The 20,981-nt window shown below is 39.1% G+C and overlaps 1 protein-coding gene across 1 annotated transcript in view; it reads right to left on the bottom strand.

Moving 5' to 3' along the window:
* Positions 1-20,981, bottom strand: part of slc1a9 (solute carrier family 1 member 9) — a 66,202-nt gene that overhangs the window by 30,917 nt on the left and 14,304 nt on the right. Inside the window, exon 2 of the mRNA XM_036589259.1 lies at positions 6,380-6,439. Coding sequence (XP_036445152.1) covers positions 6,380-6,407 — 28 coding nt within the window. The 5' untranslated portion in view covers positions 6,408-6,439. The remainder of the gene's footprint in view (positions 1-6,379; positions 6,440-20,981) is intronic.

Genomic DNA, 20,981 nt, shown 5'->3' with positions numbered 1-20,981 from the left:
TTCCTTTTTTTTCCACTAAACCCACATTCCTGAAAAGCTGCTCTGGGACATTGTCTGTTGGAACTGAACTGGTGTTGCACAGTGTTTTGTAAATAATTCAGATCGATTCAGCTAAAGAACAAAAGGAAAAGGCATGCATATGGTGAGTATGTGTTTGGCTGCTCTCATTCTGTTTGTGTCCAGGGCAGAAAGATTGATGGACTTTTGGTGGATCTGCGGACAACACTGCAGGGGGACTGTAAAAGGACCATGTGTTTTCACTTTTTTGGAAATGCAATAAAAAAGGGACCGTACTCTAGATTAACATGATACATCTACAGCATTTCATATGCATAGGGTACCAGACAGCTCTCGTTCATTATTAGGAGCAACTGTTTTTTTGGTTAATTGTTAATAAAAATATTTAATAGATATTTATTAGTGCTGTAAAATGATTAAAATATTTAATCGTTGTTAATTACATTAATTTGCATAGTTAATCTAATTTGACCCTAACGAGAGATATTTTCCATTTAAAAAACAGTAAGTTTTGTTATAGCAATATGACTGGACAAACCAAGCTTTATCTCAGTGAATCTAAGCCTGAACATAAAATCACACAAATGCACAGTGTCTAATGTAGTCTGCTGAAGGCATCCAGTGCTATCATTACTAATGGTGCTGCATCATCGGTGTGCTTTGCTTTTAATTGATATAAGCGCTAAATACTAAACTACTTCAGACTTTATGTACTTCAGTGATGAACAAGTTTTGCTGGAGACAGGAGATTCTAGTGGGATTGCTGCTTTTATCAAGAAGCGATATCAGTTGAAATATTACGTATTAACTAAAAAAACGTGTGTTTGGAAAACGGGGGGAAAAAGTTATTGTCCCCCAAAGAGAGGGTGGTAGTGCAGCCAAGTGATTCTGGCTTACGTTACAAAATAAAAAAGAAAAGGGAAAAAGGGCAACTGGTGGAACTTAAAGCTGTATTTGAATGGGGAAGCTGACGATGCAGAGTTATAGTAACATCACACGAGCAGCTGGGTTTCAGGCTTGAACTACAGATGGTTCAAAGGATCAATAGAGCATTAATAGAGTTTTAAAAACTAACGGCATTATTAACACATTAATTTTGAAACCACTGATCTTTACATTAAGATTTTATCTGTAATCACTGACCACTTACTGTGAAACTCACTGTCCTTTACACTGCCTGTCTAATGTTTGGAGACATGTTGCCCTCTTTTGCAATTTGATTTTCACTGTTATTATTCAACTAATTAAAAAAAATACCCGCAAAAGTTAATCAAGCATAACAAAACTATGTGCTAATACTCTGGGTACATATTAGCTTCATGTTCATCAATGTGTCTTCCGTCTTTTTGCCTAAATAACGATTTGAAAGTCTTCTTTTCCAAATAAAGCACATATTTAAAATGTTTTACCTTAAATGTGCCCCTCAAACTTTTGACAGGAAAAGACTTTATTGAAGAAATGTGTAAATAAGCAATACTTCACCTAAAAAACTGACCAGCAGTGAGGGCAGGTCAGCGAACAAAACTACTACTGCTACTATCTATTTTGCATGATCTCATTTACATTTACTATATAAATGGGATTACATTGTTGGATTTTTGTGTGGACTGCCTGTTCATTCACTGACCACTTGTGCGACTTACTGCCCTTTGTCCCTTACAGGAGCCACAGCCAAAACTGTAGTTTAGATCCTGACCATGAGGAACTACCTCGACGTTACTATATTTAAGTGTAATTTTGGTTACATGGTGTAATCTGTTATCTCATGGCCAATGTGGACAAAAGTATCTCGGCAATCAACACCGTCCCTTCTCCCTACAATCTACGATCATCCAATCATGAGCCACAACCTTCCATATCCAATCAGTAGCTCAGATTACTGCACACGCATCTGTCTAAAGATAAAGCCAGAATAAAGCCCTACTCACACAACACAGACACGATGTGAAACTGCACTGATTTCATTCAATCAGCATCGTATCCAGAATTTAACAAAATTAAGTGTTAATTTTTTTTTAATTTAACCAAAAATAAGGAATCAACATATTAACTGCGTATTGGGTTTATATGAGGTTGCTTCAGTATAAAACTGTAGTTTTGCAAGTTAAGATCTTTATATATTTGAGGGAAATGGAGAGCGAGAGAAAGATACAGACTGTGTGTGTGTGTGTGTGTGTGTGTGTGTGGGATTATTTTCTGCAGCTGATTGTTTGGTGTGAGCTTTGTGACGGGATAGAGTTATAATCCCATAACTCCCTCCCTTAGAGAAAAAAAAGAGAGAACATGCTGGCTTACTGCCTCACCTGTCCTGAGAGGGTTAAAACAGACAGACAGACACACACACACACACACTCATTCATACTTACACTGTAATTATTATTGACTGTTCCACTGAAAATGCACCTCTGTCACATAAAAACCTTGCATCTCTTCTTTCCACATAATCTGAAAACATCAAGTGCTCTTTCACATGGTGTGTAAGTTTCTTTATGAATGGAGCAGCAATGGTCTCAAAAATCTCACTACATTAACTTACATTTAAAGTTAAAAAATACTTTTGCTTCTCCTGTAATGTTCTTATTTTGGAGATACAAGGTTTTGCTCCAATATCAACAAAATGCAGCAAGTCTAAACTGCTCCATGATGATTCCTCTTTTATTCCTCACTGATAAAGTGAAAAGCACTTTTTGCCAACGTTTGTTTTTTTTCCAGTACTGGATTAGTTAATAGAACCTGCAGAAATCTCTATTTTGTTTAAAAATGAAATAAACTGTATGGAGACTATATTTAAGCTCTTAGTTATTAACATTTTTAAAGAGGGTTTGATTGGCTGATTTCTCAGTTATTTCACTCATCTGTCCAACAGACTAAAACTTCCTCAATTTGTACTAGAGCAAAATGCTGTTACAACTCAAAATATAGCTTGCTGTTCTGAGTATAGACCTAGACTGCACAGTTTTTATCAGACTGGAGGCATATGGTCCCCAAAAAGAAACACACACACACACACATACACACAGTCCTCCATACTGTAAGGTGGAGTAGAGTGTGTGTGTCTAATCAGTGCCTATTTCAACCTCTTTACATACGGTCACTGTTAATCAAGTCTAATACACTCCAAACAACCACACCGACCGCTTAATATGGTAACACATGCACCACATATGCTCATAGTTTCCTATTACATTTCACTGAAAGCTAAAACAGAAAGTATGGTGGGTTGATGCAGAATCAACTGCATACAAGTGTCATTTAAGATAAATGGGTTCATATTAGTCAAAGAAAATGTTAATGCTCAATTGTTGCTCTGTTATGGCTGAGGAGACTTAAAAGGACTTCCAATGATTTTTCAATTCAATAGTTAAGATGTGGAAAAAGCACTCAGACTGGTTTGATGTGAAATGCTCTGTTCTAGAGAAACTTATTGAGTTAGAATTGTTCACAGTGACTTCTGAAGAGTTGAATGCCTCTAAAAGCTGCCTCACAGAAAGTCTCCTGATCCAAAAAAGAGCAACAATCCTTGCAATGCATATAAGTTATATTGAGGAATTACAATAAAGACTACTTGACTTGACTTGTTATTATATAACGTAAAACAGATCAAATAAGCCGAAACAGTACTCATAGAAATATAAAACTCAGAAAACACATGTAGGTTCACTGGTCATTTAGGATAGTAAATAAAATAGCTGTATTTGCATTGCGGACATTCTGACCCCTAGTTCATCACAATATTTAAAGACAGTTTCATGCTACACAAGATGTACAATATATATTTTTTAAACTGAAACAGATAAAAAGAAACTAGTAATGTATTTCAAAAATTACTTTAAATTCTATGAATACAATGATTTTTATTCAACGTTTTACGAACTGCACTGCAGTAAACCCAATGATACAGGCCTAATTATGCTCTCTTTGTAGCGAAATATGCAGTTGCTCACTGTTCTTTAAGCACCGACGACATCCACAATATGCTCAGAAAAGCATACTGTGACGTAATTTCAATTTTCAATCAAAACGATAAAATGTTGTCATATTGCCCACTACTTTTCTTACATCTCAATTGTATAAATATGCAGAAATTGTGAAAAATCTAAGAAATTTCCTTTTAATGGTGATTCTTCTAAAATTCCTTAGCATTATGTAATCACAGTATCAAAACTGAGAAAGCTCTTCGTCTTGGATGAGAAATGGTTGAGGTCTTGTCTTTAATCGCATAAAAAGATGAGTGTTAGCATCTTGGCACAGAAATATAATCTGAGAAATATGTGTGACTTTACTGAGATCTTTACTAAAACTCAAGAGGAGGCAAATAGTGGGAGAGGTTTTTTTTTTTTTTCTTTTACACTTGCGTACTCTGTGTGCATGCCAATGTATGGGTTGACAGTGTGCTAGTAGTTGAAGTGTGATAGTATTTCAGTACTCTTTCTCTCTCTCCCTCACACACACATACACACAGACACCTCCCCCCCGGGTTTGTTCGTCTCTCTCGGACTATAATCTGAGTGCATTAATCTGTTGTTTGAACTCCTTAAGCACAGACTGTCTATCACATCTGCTCCCCTCACCCTGTTTAAAGCTCCGCTATTTATAAATAATCCCCCACTCCCTCTCTTTCTCTTTTCCCTCTCTTTTCTTCTTGCATTCTCCTATAAATCACTCATTTTACTCATATAAGGATTCTTCGTTAAACTATTCCCTCCTACTGCTGTCCATTTTAATTCTATAATCTATAGATCCAAAGTTGGCCTGTGAGAATATTTGATTTGGCCAGTCAGAAAGTTACCCTAAGACCGCCCTCTCCCCAATGAGAGAACACATTTTAGTGCTACATATAACTTCTTTCATTTATATTGCTCTTTTAAATAATGTTTTAGTAACAAAATATATTGTTATGTTATAAAATATTTAAAAAAACATTTATAATCGACTGATCTTCTTTATTTGTGTTTTGTTTTTTTATGGCCCTTAGCCCACCACAAATATTGCATTTTGGTCTCCCTGTTCTATACTAATCTGCAAATGTTAACATTTACACTGCCCACAAAAGTTTGGGGACACCTAGCTTTAACAAGTTAGCACATTTTCTTTGTTCAGTTTTTCATTGACACTAATATTTTGTGTCAATATTAGTGACTGTGCTACCTTGAGAGTAAAACCAAAACTTGTACATTTGATCCCCTTGTTGTGATACCAGCACTTATCAACACTCAAAGCTTTCAGGTGTTTGAGACACTTTTTGGCCAAAAGAGTTTCAATATGTCCAATAATTTGAAAAAAGCAAATTGTCAAATCATTATTTAGGCAAAATCTGCTCTTCATAACAAGGAATACAATTTGATGAACATGAAATTACATGTTGAAAGTAAATCCCGTGGATTAGCACATAGCTGCTGTATGCTAACAAAAGCTTTGCAGGGATTTTTGTTCTTACTTAACACACAACTCAAATTCGGGCAACATTGTAGTTGATGGTCGACCTTAGAAACGTTTTAGATCCCCACCGTCCCACTACCTTGCATTAAGTGTATTAAATTCTCCATAACTTTTACATAACCCTATACCATAAAACTTAAACCTAAAGATAACGCTCACTCTTATCCTAACCATAATCTCAAACCAAACCCTGACCCGTGGCTTTAACCTAAATGCTAGTTTCAACATATATTTTATTAATAACTTGGACGACTGAACGGTTTTAATGAAGTGGGACCCATATTTCAGGGAATCCCCAAACTTTTGATAGGTGCTAGGTTCTCTTTCTCCTTTCCCTCTCCACTGCTTGAATTTCAACCTTTGACTCACATACCCCACCTGTCCCAGACACATAGTTTAGTCTGTAATGAGTGTGCATGTGTGCGAATAGCTGCTCTTTGAGTCACAGTTTTAACATTTAACATTAGAGCGGTGACTCAAACAGGTCTAATCTCCACTCTCCAGTCAATCTGTCATCAGTCCGACACATCCAACCCTCAAGGAATGCCCGCCGTTCCTCTAACTGCTAATGCTCTAGGCTCTGCTGGAGCACACAGGATAATTGGCGAGTAATAAATAACAAGTGAATGAGAGGGATAGACAGCGTTGATCCCACATTACAGAGCCCTGCGAGTCTAAACCATGAGCTATCGTGCCAAGGGACGCATTATGGAGATGATTACATGCGGACAAAATGCAGAATTTCCATACACACAGACAAATAAATTTAGCAAAAATAACCACTTGTGTTTGTCGTACCAGCACAGGCCACATAACAGTAAAAGGATAAAAATATAGATGAGGAATGTGAGAAAGATAAGGAAAATAAACAAATGAAGAAAATGAATCAAAAAGAAAAAGTGTAGCACAGGGTGATTCTTACCTGTGATCTGGTTGTGCCTCCCATCCATCGAGGCATCAGGAAAGACACAATGATGGAGGGCTAGAGAGAAAAAGAGAGAGAGAGAGAGAGAGAGAGAGAGAGAGAGAGCGAGAAGTGGGTGGGGGGCAAAGTCACAATCTTTGCGTCATCTGAGAAAATTCGCAGATTAATAACAACAGCTTGATACTAAATCCCAATCGCTAAATCTGGTAGTCTATATCTTTCTCTCTAACTAAATCAGCCTGTTTAATTATATTATCCTCTTTGACACAATCTATTTGTGTCATTTGCCCCGATGTTTTTGTATGGGATTATCACTTTCTTGTCTTTTTTCTTACTATGTGTTGAATGTGAGCTGAAACACAACCAGCCATTATAAATCTGTTGATCACACAAAATAAATGTAAAACGACCTGCATTCAATAGAACAGTACACTTTACCACAAAAAGATGGAGCATGAAAAAAGCAGGACCGTATTTTTCGGGGGCCAACCTGCTCACCTCTCTTCCTCTTGCTGATGAGTTTCAGAGGTGCGGTTTGACCTTCTGTCCACTGGGGGGCGACAAGCCTCTGCTGCCTATCATGTGAAGTATGGGGTTAAAAGGCCACTTTTAAGGGTTTTTTTTTCTTTTTAACAATATTAAAAAAAATTAATTCTTGAAAAAGTGCGTTTTCCCCAAAACTTTAAAGTTAAATGGTTATTTATTTTCATTTTAATTGTCTTACATTCTTTTATTATTTTTTGTCTTAGGAATAATTCTCTTCTTCAAAAACTAATCTTACACTCTTAAAAATGGTTCTTCATGGGTTCTTTAGTAAAGACAATGGTTCTATATAGAACCATGGACACTTACTTTGCATGCTTAAATGGTTCGTTGCATGGTGAAATGGTTTTTCAGATGGATGGACAACGTGTTGGTTCTATATAGCACCAAAAGGCGTTCTTCAATTGTTACAAGCTTACCATCATAAACAAAAGCAGAACCCTTTTGGTGTTATATAGAACCATTTATGACACATAGTTAATTAATCTAAAAACATTTCACCATGCAAAGAACCATTAAAGCATTCAAATGGTTCATTTTGGTTCTAACTTGTTGGATCTATACAGCACCAAAAAGTGTTCTGCTATTGTTTATGTTGTCAAGCTTGTAACAATAGAAGAACCCTTTTTGGTGCTGTATAGAACCACTTTCAAAAAGGTTCTATAGTGAGGCATACATAACACATTCTCCATCAACCCGAAGAACCATTTCACCATGCAAAGAACTATGTAGCATGCAAATGGTTCTTTGAGCGTTCATGGTTATACATAAAACCATTCTATTTAGTGAGGAACCCTTGAAGAACCATCTTTTTTTAGAGCGTATGATAAAAAGTAATCTATATGATAAGCTCATACTCGTCTTAGTGAAACTATAACTTTTTTAAGACCAACTTTTCCAAAGTTTAAATAGTTTAATTATTACAATAAAGTCTGTTCTGAAATACTGTCCATTCAGTCTGTGTACTGTAACGTGTGTAGTAAGCACAAGGCTTGTAACTGCTGAACCATTTAAGGTGGAACGGGAAAGAGGCTGGCAATTGGATGTCATAAGCACAACGGATGTGACTGCTCCACCATTTAAGGTGGAACGGGAAAATTCGAACAAGAAGCTGGAAATTGGATATAACGTTAACTAGTTAGCTAGCTAGCTAGAAAGCACGAAGCATGTAATAGCTTCACCATTTAAGGTGGAACGGGAAAATGCGCTTAAAAAGCTGACAAAGCACGAAGAACATAAACGCTCCACCTTTTAAGGTGGAACGGAAAAAAGCGATCAAAAAGCTGGCAACTGGGTTTAATAAGCACGAAGAATTTAAATGCTCCACCTTTTAAGGTGGAACGGGAAAATTCGAACAAGAAGCTGGCAATTGGATATAACGTTAACGCTATCTAGTTAGCTAGCTAGAAAGCACGAAGAACGTAATAGCTCCATCATTTAAGGTGGAACGGGAAAATGCGCTTAAAAAGCTGACAATTGGGTTTAATAAGCACGAAGAATTTAAATGCTCCACCTTTTAATGTGGAACGGGAAAATTCGAACAAGAAGCTGGCAATTGGATATAACGCTAGCTAACGAGGTCAGCTAGAGCACGAAGAATGGAACAGATCCACCATTTAAGGTGGAACGGGAAAAATGCGATCAAAAAGCTGGCAATAGGGTTTAATAAGCACGAAGAATATAAATGCCCCACCTTTTAAGGTGGAACGGAAAAAAAGCGATCAAAAAGCTGGCATCTTGGTTCAATAAGCACGAAGAATATACATGCTCCACCTTTTAAGGTGGACCGAGAAAATGCGAACAAGCAGCTGGAAATTGGACATAACGTTAGCTAGCGTTAACTAGGTTAGCTAGAGCACGAAGAATGGAACAGCTCCATCATTTAAGGTGGAACGGGAAAATGCGATCAAAAAGCTGGCAATTGGGTTTAATAAGCACGGAGAATACAAATGCCCCATCTTTTAAGGTGGAACGGGAAAATTCGAACAAGAAGCCGGCAATTGGATATAACGTTAGCTAACCTAACTAGCGTTAGCTAGAAAGCACGAAGAATCTAACCTAACCTAACCTAGTTAACAGGTCCACTATTTAAGGTGGAACTGGCAAAAGCAAGAAGCTGGCAATTGGATGTAATAAGCGCGATGGATGTGACCGCTCCATCTTTTAAGGTGGAACGGGAAAATTCGAACAAGAAGCCGGCAATTGGATATAACGTTAGCTAGTTAGCTAGAAAGCACGAAGAATGTAACCTAGTTAGTTAACAGGTCCACCATTTAAGGTGGGACTGGCAAATCTGAACAAGATGCTGGCAACAGGAAGCGAGCTAGTTAACCTAGCTGGGTTAGCTAACTTACCTTCAGCAGCTTCTGAGTAAACGCTGACGAGCACAGCAGTGTCTCCAATCGGGAGAAGAATTTTGTCCTCCAAAACGAGTAATTATTTAAATTACATTACTAAAATAAAGTATATTTGCTGTAGTATTTAAACCATCTGGCTGTTTTCCTCCATTTTCGTTGTCGTCTTTTTAGGCGCTGAGTGAATTAAACTGAACTCTCCTAACGGCTGAAGCCCAACGGTCACCGCCGATTCAAAATTCAAACCATGTCTCGCGCTGTTAAATGATTGGCTGTAAAACGTAAAGGACGTCGATGGGCTTTGTGATAAATCACATAAATAATAAATGAAATAAAAAATACTCAATAAAAGAATTGTCTTTGTTAAAATAATAGTTTTTTTTAAAGAATAGTGTTTAAAGGGGAATTCCACCAAGTTTCTAAATAACTCCGTCCTCATATAAGTGGTTTGGCGTGAAATGGTTCATTCTAGAAGAACCTTCTTTACAGTGGTGGTGATATGAATGCAGGCCTGCCAGCCTTTACACATTTTAAACCACATCATAATTACAATCACACAACCCGCATAAGACAGTGAGTGCGTATACATGCACTCAATAATCCGATCATAATCAGGTTTCTGCAGTTATCCGATTGCTCAAATGGTCATGTAAACACCATACTCTGATCTAGAAATCCGATTAAGAAATCCGATAAAGAGAGCTGGATTTTAGCTCAGTGATCAGGTTTCTCAGTGCATGTAAACTCTTACTCTGATTTCTTTCAGATTTCTCAGTCTGCGCATGCGTGAGAACAGACGGTGGATATCGCGAGACGCAGCAAAACACTTTTGGAGCGGTGCTGAAACCGAACACGAAATAAAGGATTTAAATATTCTTCATTTTCTAAATCATGTATGTTCATGTTTTCAGGTAAATGCGACATGAAGTTTTACGTTATGTTTACGTCACACCTTCTTCTGTGAGTTTATTGGCTGGTTGCAAAGCAGAAATCTGATTACTGTCTGACTCATGTAGACCCAGAGTTTCCCCATTATCTGATTACTCAAGTGCATGTAAATGCGTTGATCGGGTTACTGACAAAATCTGATTTTCTGCAGTTATCGGATTATTAAGTGCATGTAAACACACACAATGTGTCAGACATCAGGCAACACCTATTCAACAATTTCATGTAATAACTTTCTGTGAAGGAGCTTTCAGGGGCATTAAACTCTTCAGTCATCTGGGTCCTATGACTGGCTGCTATGAGTATCACCGCCACTGTGAACAATTCTGACTCATCAAGTTTCTCTAGAAAGGAGAATTTCATACCAAACCACTCTGAATTGCTTTGTTTACATCTCAGCCATGTTATTATGTAGAACTTTTGAAAAATTGGTGAGGTTCCCCTTGAAGCAATAAAAGGGGAGTGATGAATATTACCGCATTGTGATTTAATCAACTCACCAGAAATGCAAGATTGAGTAAGGAAGCCCTGAACACTTGTTTCAAGTAGGTTTACTATTGGAATCACATCCAAAACCACATGCTATGCCTAAAATACATGCTCATATAGTATAGTATGTTGCCTATATATTATACTCTATGTACTGTACTGAATGAATGCACTTCTAATAGTAGTGCCCTATTTTTGATGCCATGATATGCCACTTTCCTGCGCAATCTATCAGCACCCCTGTAGTTCATTCATCATTGGTCAGTTTGTGACCACAGGACCACTGCTGTCCAGATATTGTCTGGGAGGTGGTCCATTCTCAGCACAGCAGTGACACTGACATGGTAGTGTGTGTGGTGCTGCTACGAGTGCATCAGACGCAGCGGTGCTGCTGGAGCTTTTACACATGTCAGTGTCACTGCTATGTTGAGAACAGACCACCGCCCAAAAATATCCTGCCAAGAGTCACTCTGTGGTCAGAAACAGAAAATGACATTGATTAAAGTCAGTGCGAATTGGAAATCAGAGTGCATTTTTCTTCCTTAACGTTACGAATCCCTGAGTGAAACAGGATATTCAGGCGGGAAATAATTGTGTGAGGGATATGAGTTTTATTTTTCAGCATCTAATTGGAGCATGAAAAGCAAGAACAAACACAGAGTCAGACTCTCTTGTAGAAAAGCCGAAGAAAAAAATAAATAAAAATCAGATCCAAAATCAAACTAGATTTTGTAAAAAATGAAGCACTATAATCATTTGTCATGCATCTTCTATACTTTTAGCACAATTCATTCTCGCTTGAAAGCTGTAATTTTTTTTACTTTTTAGGACGTAGATGAGGCGAAGAGCCAGTTGGCAAGCCAGGCTTTTAGCATCCACATTTCTCTCGCTGTTCTTACTGTAACACTAGGCTGATGAATGAGACACTTGCGGATATAAAGTAAACTGGAAGGTTTATTTTAAAGAAGGATTGATACAAAAAACAGGGTTAACACCAGGCCACATCTAAGACTAGTAGTGCAAAACACCATGCATGGGAGCAGGCAAAACCGTTGTCATAAATAAGTGAGGGCGGAAACCAAGAGATCTGACTAACCGGTAAACAAAGCCAACAGGGAGAATCTGAAAAACGACAAAGAGAAACAAAGCAGGGTCAAACATGGAGAAAGAGGCAAACAGGAAAATAGCTCAGTATGCACTGACGGAACAGGGGCAATACTTCGCAATGTACCAATGAAACAGACAGGCTTACATACACAGTTCTACAGGTGATGACAATCAGAATTCAGATGACTTGGATTGACGCAACTGGTGATTGGTTGACAGTCACAATGACATACTGAGGGATCTTGGGAGTTGGAGTTCATAATAAAACCAGAGTCTGACTGAAAACAAGGAAGAGTGACACTTACACTTTCACAGCAAATAAGAGAAAAAGACTTAAGGAAAAAAGAAGTCAGACAATTGTTAGAATTAACTTGTGAACGAGAGCAACTACCTAACATGTGTGAGCTATAGATGCACGGTAGCTGCGTTCCAAAGCCTGGGCTGCAGTTTTTGGCCGCTATGTCATAGAAGGCTGTTCCAAAGAGAAGGACCCTTCGCATACAGCCTAGAAATGCAGCCTACATTTGGAGTGATTTCAAGGACGCAACAATTTCTGTGCGCACCAACGATGTGAAGGAAAAAAAAAAACAGCACAATGAAAATGGCAGAAAACGAAGCCGTGGAAGCAGAGCTTGTTTTACAGCGTAAAGTGTTCACGTCCTTGAATTCGTCTTCGTTACCTTATAAAGTGTAAAACGACCGATTAATTAAATAATTCGTCCATATATCGTATTTTAATCAGAAGTATTTGTATATGTGTAGTTTATCATACTACATAAGCTTGTTGGCGTATCAGCAACCATAGCAACAGACACAATGCAGTGGGCTCCATATTCTCACTAGTTCCCTCCCAAGTTTCGCGCCGCAACTGCAAGAGATGACGTCACCACACAGCCTCGTCAGAACTGTTTCATTTGTGTGACCAATAGGCTACTAAGGACGAGTCTTCTTAGCCTTCATAGTCCTACTGAGGACCCGCTCTGCCTCGGCTGCAGCCCAGGCTTTGGAACGCAGCTTGTGGGTGCATTTCACTTCTTTATCAGCTGACCCTCCTCATAGCATCGCAGCATCGAAAACATTAGAAAACAGTGCTCATCTTCGCTCATCTTAACATGAGCACAGCGTAAAACAAGAAGTTTGTCTTTTGAGTGATGTGACACAACGGATTGTGCTTAATGTGACCAATGACACAAACTAACAGGGTAAAATACGTCCATTTTGATTTCAGGTTGACTTTACGGTGCAGAGGATGGCCAACACAAACTGTGCATCAACAGATGGGCTACAGTCTCTAACAGTGCACCAGCAAGGCAGAGCTACAGCTTAACAGCAGCAAAGGTTAAACTCAATCTGTGCTGCTTTGTCCATAAGTTTGTTACGACACTCGTAACTGAGGCCTCAGGCAGATGGCTGGTGTTTTCATCTTGCGTCTACTACAGAAGATGATACTGCTTTCCAGGTGGGTAATGCACTAGTGTGTGAATAACTGAGGGTGAACAGCAAAGGAAATGAACACCAGTACATTCAGGGCTGAACAGTTGAAAGACTTCATGGAATTATACTGTATTCCCGTTAAACAACAGCAGACAATAGAGCCTTTTTTGTATAATTAATTGCCAGCACAATACATTACAGTGCAAACTAAAGAAAACAAAGAGACTGCAAATTATAAATAACTCTGCTCTCTTTGCCAGATTGAACCTCCCACATCTCGCTGTGATCTTTCAGTATGCTACGAGGCACGTGAGCTCAAGTGAATTACTTATTTCATCAGTGCAGAACGTTTCTGAGCAGCAAACGTGAAATGCTAAATGCTAACACATGTAGCGTTGTTTGAACAGGATGTTTAGATGGCTGGGTCAGAGAGACTGGAGGCCACAGTATCATTGTGCCATTGTGTTATGCGTTCAGTGTCTGACCTATTTTTTTATCTAGACATATTGCACTATTAGATAAAATAAAATACTCTCAATAGCATTTCATCAATGAATGCATAAGAAAATATTTTGTCAGTGTCAAAACCTCATAAGATTTTTTGTTTTGCATACTCCAGCTGTTAATTCTTTACATTGTGAGAGTCCAAAATTATTTACAAGAACGTTTTTGTTACACTGACATACTTTAATCAGCAGAGATCAAGGAGAACACATCTTTGAAGTGAAAGAGTTCGATGTAAAGTTTCTAAATGTACCATTCACTCTCCAGTCTGTCTCTCCAAATGAACTGTTTCAGCGATGTCACACTTTTGCATGTATTCAGCCTATAACAGTTTGGCCCCACCCATTGACACTGAAGCTACTGGACTGCCTGGACTGCTTTTTGAATGACCCACAATCAGACACCCAGAACAGAGTTCAATTACAGTGGTGCTTGAAAGTTTGTGAAGTCTTTAGAATTTTCTAGATTTCTGCATAAATTCAACCTTAAACCTCTTTAGATTTCTACACAAGTCCTCATAGTAGATAGAGAAAACCAAATTAAACAACTGAAACAAAAATATTAGACTTGGTCATTTATTTCTAAAGGAAAATGATCCAGTATTACAGATCTGTGATTGGCAAAAGTATGTGAATCTTTGCTTTCAGTATCTGGTGTGAGCAATAACTGCAACTAAATGTTTCCGGTAACTGTTGATTAGTCCTGCACATCAGCTTGGTGGAGTTTTAGCCCCTCTATACAAGACAGCTTCAGCTCTGTTTACGTTGGTGGGTTTCCTCCCATGAACTGCTGCTTCAGGTCCTTCCACAACATTTTAATAGGATAAGGGTCAGCACTTTGACTTGGCCATTCCAAAACATTAACTTTATTCTTCTTTAATCGTTCTTTGGTAGAAAGACTTGTGTGCTTAGGGTCGTTGTCTTGCTGCAAGACCCACGTTCTCTTGAGTTTCAGCTCATGGACAGATGTCCTGACATTTTCCTTTAGAATTTGCTGGTATAATTCACAGTTCGTTGTTCCATTAATGATGGCAAGCCATCCTGGCCCACCTGCAGCAAAACAGGCCCAAACCTTGATACTACCGCCACCGTGTTTCACAGATGGGATAAGGTTTTTATGCTGGAATGCAGTGTTTTCCTTTCTCCAAACATAACGCTTATCATTTAAACCAAAAAGATCTGTTTTGGTTTCATCCGTCCACAAAACATTGTTCCAATAGTCTTCTGGCTTGTCCATGTGACCTTTAGCAAACTGCAGATGGGCAGCAATGTTCTTTTTGGAGAGCAGTGGCTTTCTCCTTGCAACCCTGCCATGCACACCACTGTTCAGTGTTCTTGTGACGGTGGACTCATGAACATTAGCACTGGCCACTGTGAAACAGGCCTTTAGTTACTTAGAAGTTACCCTGGGTTCCTTTGTGACCTCGCGGACTATTACACGCCTTGCTCTTGGTGTGATCTTTGTTGCTTGACCACTCCTGGGAGCGTAACGAGGGTCTTGAATTTCTTCCATTTGTACCTGGTCTGTCTGACTGTGGATTGTTGGAGTCCAAACTCTTCAAAGATGGTTTTGTAACCTTTTCCAGCCTGATGAGCATCAACAACTCCTCTTCAGAGGTCCTCAGAAACCTCCTTTGTTCGTGCCATGATACACTTTCTCAAACATGTGTTGTGAAGATCACACTGTGATAGATCCCTGTTCTTTAAATACAACAGGGTGGTCCAACACACCTGATTGCCATACCATTGATTGAAAACACCTGAATCTAATTTCACCTTCAAATTATCTGCTAATCCTAAAGGTTCACACACCACTCACAGATATGTAATATTTTAGGTTTTAGGTCAAATTTATGCAGAAATCTAGAACATTCTAAAGGGTTCACAAACTTTCAAGCACCACTGTGCATATATCAGTCTTAAAGGCACAGTAACAGAACTAGCCTACTTAATTCCAAGGGATAAAGAGAGGTTGAAAAATGATGTAAAAATGACTGTTTTTAAAAAAATGCTTTCAGACATGTGAGGTTTTGTTATGACGGCGATTATTTACTGGTTGACTGGTGGTACAGTTGAGTAGAGCCGCTGAACCTGAAGATCCAGCCTGACATTCCCACCTCAAAGGTTTGATTCCAATCACTTAACACCCAGAGCTCCAGGACAGCACACAGAACCAATAGCAGGTTCAACAGAGTCAACAAAACAGACCTGTTCTACCTAACACACCTAGCAAGACCCCACACATCATTCCTTCAGTGATACAGCAGTCTGATCTTGAGTGGTGTTGCTCTAGGTGAAACCTTCTTGGAATGAGAATGACGCAAAGACTCAGTGAAGACGGCAATAAATCAGAATTGTGTTTGTTCACCACAAACATGAACATGTATCAGGAATTTGTTTCGATGTTAGGTCACTAAGACATTATACGTTCAACACAGATTACAATTTACATGTACATGTATGCACTGCACCTTAAAGAGACATAGACTCTGCAGAAACAAACACCAAGGACTTTCTACTTTGACCTGTATTTAAACTAAAACAGAAAAACAAGATATGTAATGTTATTTCTTATCAACATCATTGTTTTTTGTGAATCTACTAATTCTGAAACTGGTGCCTGCAACACATTCCACAAATGTTAGGGGCAATTTAAGATTAGGAACATTCAGAAATTATCAAAAAACATCTTGTACAGGTGATGCAACTGTGCTTGGATGTAAAAGGAGCCTCCAGGAGAGGCAGAGTCCTTTATCAGCGAGGATAAAGTCGAGGCTTGCCACTTTGCCAAAAATGCATTCGCAAAAAATCTAACAGTTCAAGAATGATGTTCTTCATCCAGGGCTTGCAAGGATTTTAGGTTTTTCACCCGTTTCAGAGTGTAATAACATCAAAACATTCAGAGAATTCTGAGAAATCTGTGCATAAAGGGCAAGGCAGAAAACCACAGTTGAATGCCCATGACTTTCAACCCTTCAGGAGGCACTGCATTAAAAACTGAGGTTTCTGTGATGGAGATCACCACATGGGCTCGGGAACACTTTGACAAACCATTGTCATTGAACACCGTTTGTTGTTGTATCCACAAATGCAAGTTAACAAAGTACTGTGCACAGTGGAATTTATTTGTCAGCCGCATCCAGAGGAGTGATGCATGTGTATTGTGTTCTGACCTTTCAGGTTGCTTATGGAAATAATGGACATTGTGGTCTCTGGGCCAAAGAAGAAAAGGACTGTCCAGATTGTTACCTGTGTAAAGTGCAAAAGTCAGTGTCTGTCATGGTGTAGGTATAGGGAGCAATGTTCCAAACTGTGAAAGCACCATTAGCACCAAACACATTTTAGAGGAACATATGCTGCCTTTTAGACGACGTCTTTTTCAGGGACGTTCTTGTCAACATGACAATGGCAAGTAAGAGAGAATCAGAGAGTGTGGGTGCTAAACTGGCCTGCCTGTGGTTCAGAGTCTCCCATTAAAAACGTCTGCAAAATACAACATCAAGACCCTATATGGTTGCACAGCTGTGCCATTCGTCACAGCAATAGCAAAAACGTTTGCTTTCAAAACTGGATTAATTTGTATCTTTAGTCTCTAAAATGTTCATTAAGTGCTGTTAAAAGTTGTTTTAGATGCTGATATGCTGGTCAGCAGCAGTCGAAACTGTTAGCCTGATCATCACCAAAACCAGCATGTGTTGTGTGTTGGATGTTGGTGTGCTGGTCAACCAGCATGACCGTGCTGGGTGACCAGCTAAACCAGCACCAGACCAGCATAAACCAGCATAAATCAGATGGAATTGAGATGGTCTAAGGTGTTTTTTCAGCAGGGTGACCAGACAAATAATGGCTCACGCAACCATATACGCAATATTCAGACATTTTTATTGCAAACAACAACAGAACATTTCCAAACTGGCTCCATCACTGACTCGGGTCAATGACAGAATGCCTCACGTCCGTTGCCAGAACGTGCGCTCATCATCGCAACGTCATCTTTGTTTACGAACTTTGATAGCGCCTAGCATACAGCAGATTAAACACAAAGCCACAAAACCACGGTAGATTTCTCTAAAATGCCCTGCCTCTATCCCCCACGCACACACCTGTACACCGGCAAAGATACTGTAATTACATACATGGTCAAGCACTGTAATACTGTAGAATGTACATGTGAACTCATCACTCACCCAAAAAAAAACACCCACACAAACATATACACACATTCCACTGTCTCTCACACACACCCTGTCCCACAGGACAAACAGATGGAGGGGCAGAGGAGTGCAGAACAACACTCTCTCTTTCTCTCTCCTGCTTTCTCTCTCTTTTGTGCGATGGATGCACTGTAAGTCTATCCCTTGCTAATTGCCAGAGTGGTTCAAACACAAAGTCTGCCGCTGTAACTCTAGCCCACAGGATGTTGTATGGTCCGAAACATTTACAACGTGTTACATTTCCTCCACAGCGTACAGAAAATGCGTGTGTGTGCGTGAGTGTGTGCAAGGGAGGGTGTTTATGTCCGCCGAAACCAGTTGCAGTTGCATGTTTTGAAACACTGGCCAGATAATCCATCAAGCACTTTCTATTTCAGTGATATCCACAAGATCAGCAGTCCAGCGCTCCCTGGAGCAAACAGAGGCAGAAAGGTAATGAATTCAGTCCGATTGAAATGCATGAGGGGACAAAGATCATTATCTCACACTGGCTGGAGGTCACTGTGCTGAACAAGGCAGAGGCTCCGTTCACTTTAAAGGAATTGTTTAGTGAAAAAATCGAATGTACACTGTTTCTTCCTTTACCGTAAAGGTGGTCAATCAGCCAAAACACGTTTGGTGACTAAAGTTTGCTTCTTTAGTTTTGCATGACTAAATGCTGAAAAGGAAAGGCCACACATGGTTGCCAGATTTCAGCTGTGTCAAAACCAGATAGCCCTTGGTGTTTTTTTGTCTGTGTCTTTTATTGCATCTCTTCCCCTTTTTTGCTGTGTGTTTTAAATCAGGTTGAGAATTGTCTGTTTATTTCATTCGTTTTTACATGTTTCTTCATACTTAAAGAAAATACATAAATAATACATGAACATTAACTTGTTAAGTGCTGTACACATACAACACAAATAAAACCAAGAGAAAACAACCTATTGTTTATTTATTGTGTCTTCTGTAGGCTAACTGAAGGATAAAATAAAGATGCATATTTAATTGCTTTTTGAAACTAGCTGTAAATGAGAAAAAACATGTGTATCCCCCATCACCATAACGGTGCCTGTGTATGTACACACAGGCTGTGTCTCAATCCAAATGCTAGTGCACGACATAGTATGCTCAAAATAGCAATGGCACTGTTGATGGTCTAATCCAACGAAGTTGGGACAGTTGGTAAAATGCAAATAAAAAACAGAAAGCAGTGTTTTATAAATCCACCAGTATTTGAACGAAAACAGTACAAAGACAAGATTTTTAATGTTTTATTCATTCAACTTCATTGTTGATAACACACTCATTCTGTAATTGACGCCCGCAGCATGTTCAAAAAAAGTTGGGACAGGAGCAGTTAAGACTAGGAAATTGAGCATCCTGGAAAGGTCAAGTCCTTTATGAGCAAGATTGGGTCAAGACAAGAAATCGATCAGTTTAAGAAAAAGAATATCAAGGATTTTAGGTAGGTCACACTCTACAGCGCATAATAACATCAAAAGATTCAGGGAATCCAGAGAAATCTCTGTGTGTAAAGGACAAGGCCAAAAACTACAAATGAATGATGGATATCACCACATAGGTTCAGTAATACTTTGAAAGGTTAAGACTGTACTATGCACAATGGATGTTATATGTCCATAACGTCCAGAAACACTGCCGACTTCTCTGGGTTTGAGTTCATCTGAAATGGACTTGTGCACAGAGGAAATGTGTATTGTGGTCTGACTTCAAGTCAAATGTTATATTCTGTTTATAGGATACAATGGACAGCTAGTTCTCTAGGCCAATAGAAGAAAAGGACCATCCAGTTTGTTACAAGCATTATGTTCACAAGTCAGCATCTGCCATGGTATGGAGGGTAACCTGCACATCTGTGGAAGCACCATTAGCACTGAACACATTTTAGAGCAAGACATGCTGCCTTAGACCTTTTCAGGGACATCCATGCTTATTTTAACATGACAACAGCAAAAAACACTCTGCATGTGTTATAACAGCATGGCTGTGTGATCAGAAATTGCTGGTGTTAGACTGGCCTGCCTGCAGTCCAGGACCATCTCCCACTGAAAACGTTTGGCGCAATATTAAGCTCAAAATACCACCAAGAGAGACCTATAACTGAGGAATTGTGTAATAGAAGAATGGCAAAAAATTTTGCCTCCAAAAGCAGATCAGTTTGAGTCTTCACTCTGTACTGGTTACCCGTGTCTTACTGGATTACTTACTACAGTATCTGTAATACTTTACTAGCAGCAGAAAATGTGAAGTTTTTTAAATCTCTTCTTTAAACTTATCTTGTTAGTGATGCATATTGTAGTGACCTGCTACTGGCTGGCGCTGCCTCAGAGAAGCTCGGAAGTCATGGCCATGCGAGCAGCCATAGTATAAGTTGTGTATATGTGTTATTTGTGTTGTTTTGTGTCGGGGTGCAGGTTTAGCTACACTCTCAGAAGAAATGAAACTGTCACTGGGGCAGTCCCCCTCTTGTCACTGGGGTGGGACCCTCAAGGGTCCATCTCAGTACCTTTAGTCAGGGAACATAACTGAACCATAATTCACTGAAATGATATGTTCTAAGCTGTACTGACTCCACACACCCCGTCTCGTCTCCAGGCTTTTATTTTACTGTTCTGTTTAAAACATTCGGTTATGAAAAGGTACAAATACGAACTTTTCACCTGGAGAAACTTATTTAAGGTTCACAATCAGACCTTAAAACCACTGTTGGACCTTTGAGGGAACATTTACACTGTTTGTACCTTGATGAATAAAAATGTACCTGCAGAGCACCTTTAATTCTAACAGTGTACAGTGTTTTGTGTGGGAGTTGGTCTACCATGAAGGTGAATCCTGTGGCTAATAGTCACCTCCCCCGTGGGTTTGTGCCTCTGTATGTGCTTTTCTGCCTGGTGTTTAATAAAGAGCACTTCTTGTGGTGGAATCCCCTGTTCCTTACTACTTGCCAGCACCACAATAGTTGGATAGCTGTTTTATCTGTGACTGTAAATGCCTTTAATTATGGATA

This window comes from Colossoma macropomum, unplaced genomic scaffold (genome assembly GCF_904425465.1).
Source record: "Colossoma macropomum unplaced genomic scaffold, Colossoma_macropomum, whole genome shotgun sequence".
In the NCBI taxonomy this organism is placed as follows: Eukaryota; Metazoa; Chordata; class Actinopteri; order Characiformes; family Serrasalmidae; genus Colossoma; species Colossoma macropomum.
The sequence above is the reverse complement of the archived record's forward strand: the minus strand, read 5'-3'. Positions and strand labels throughout refer to the sequence as shown.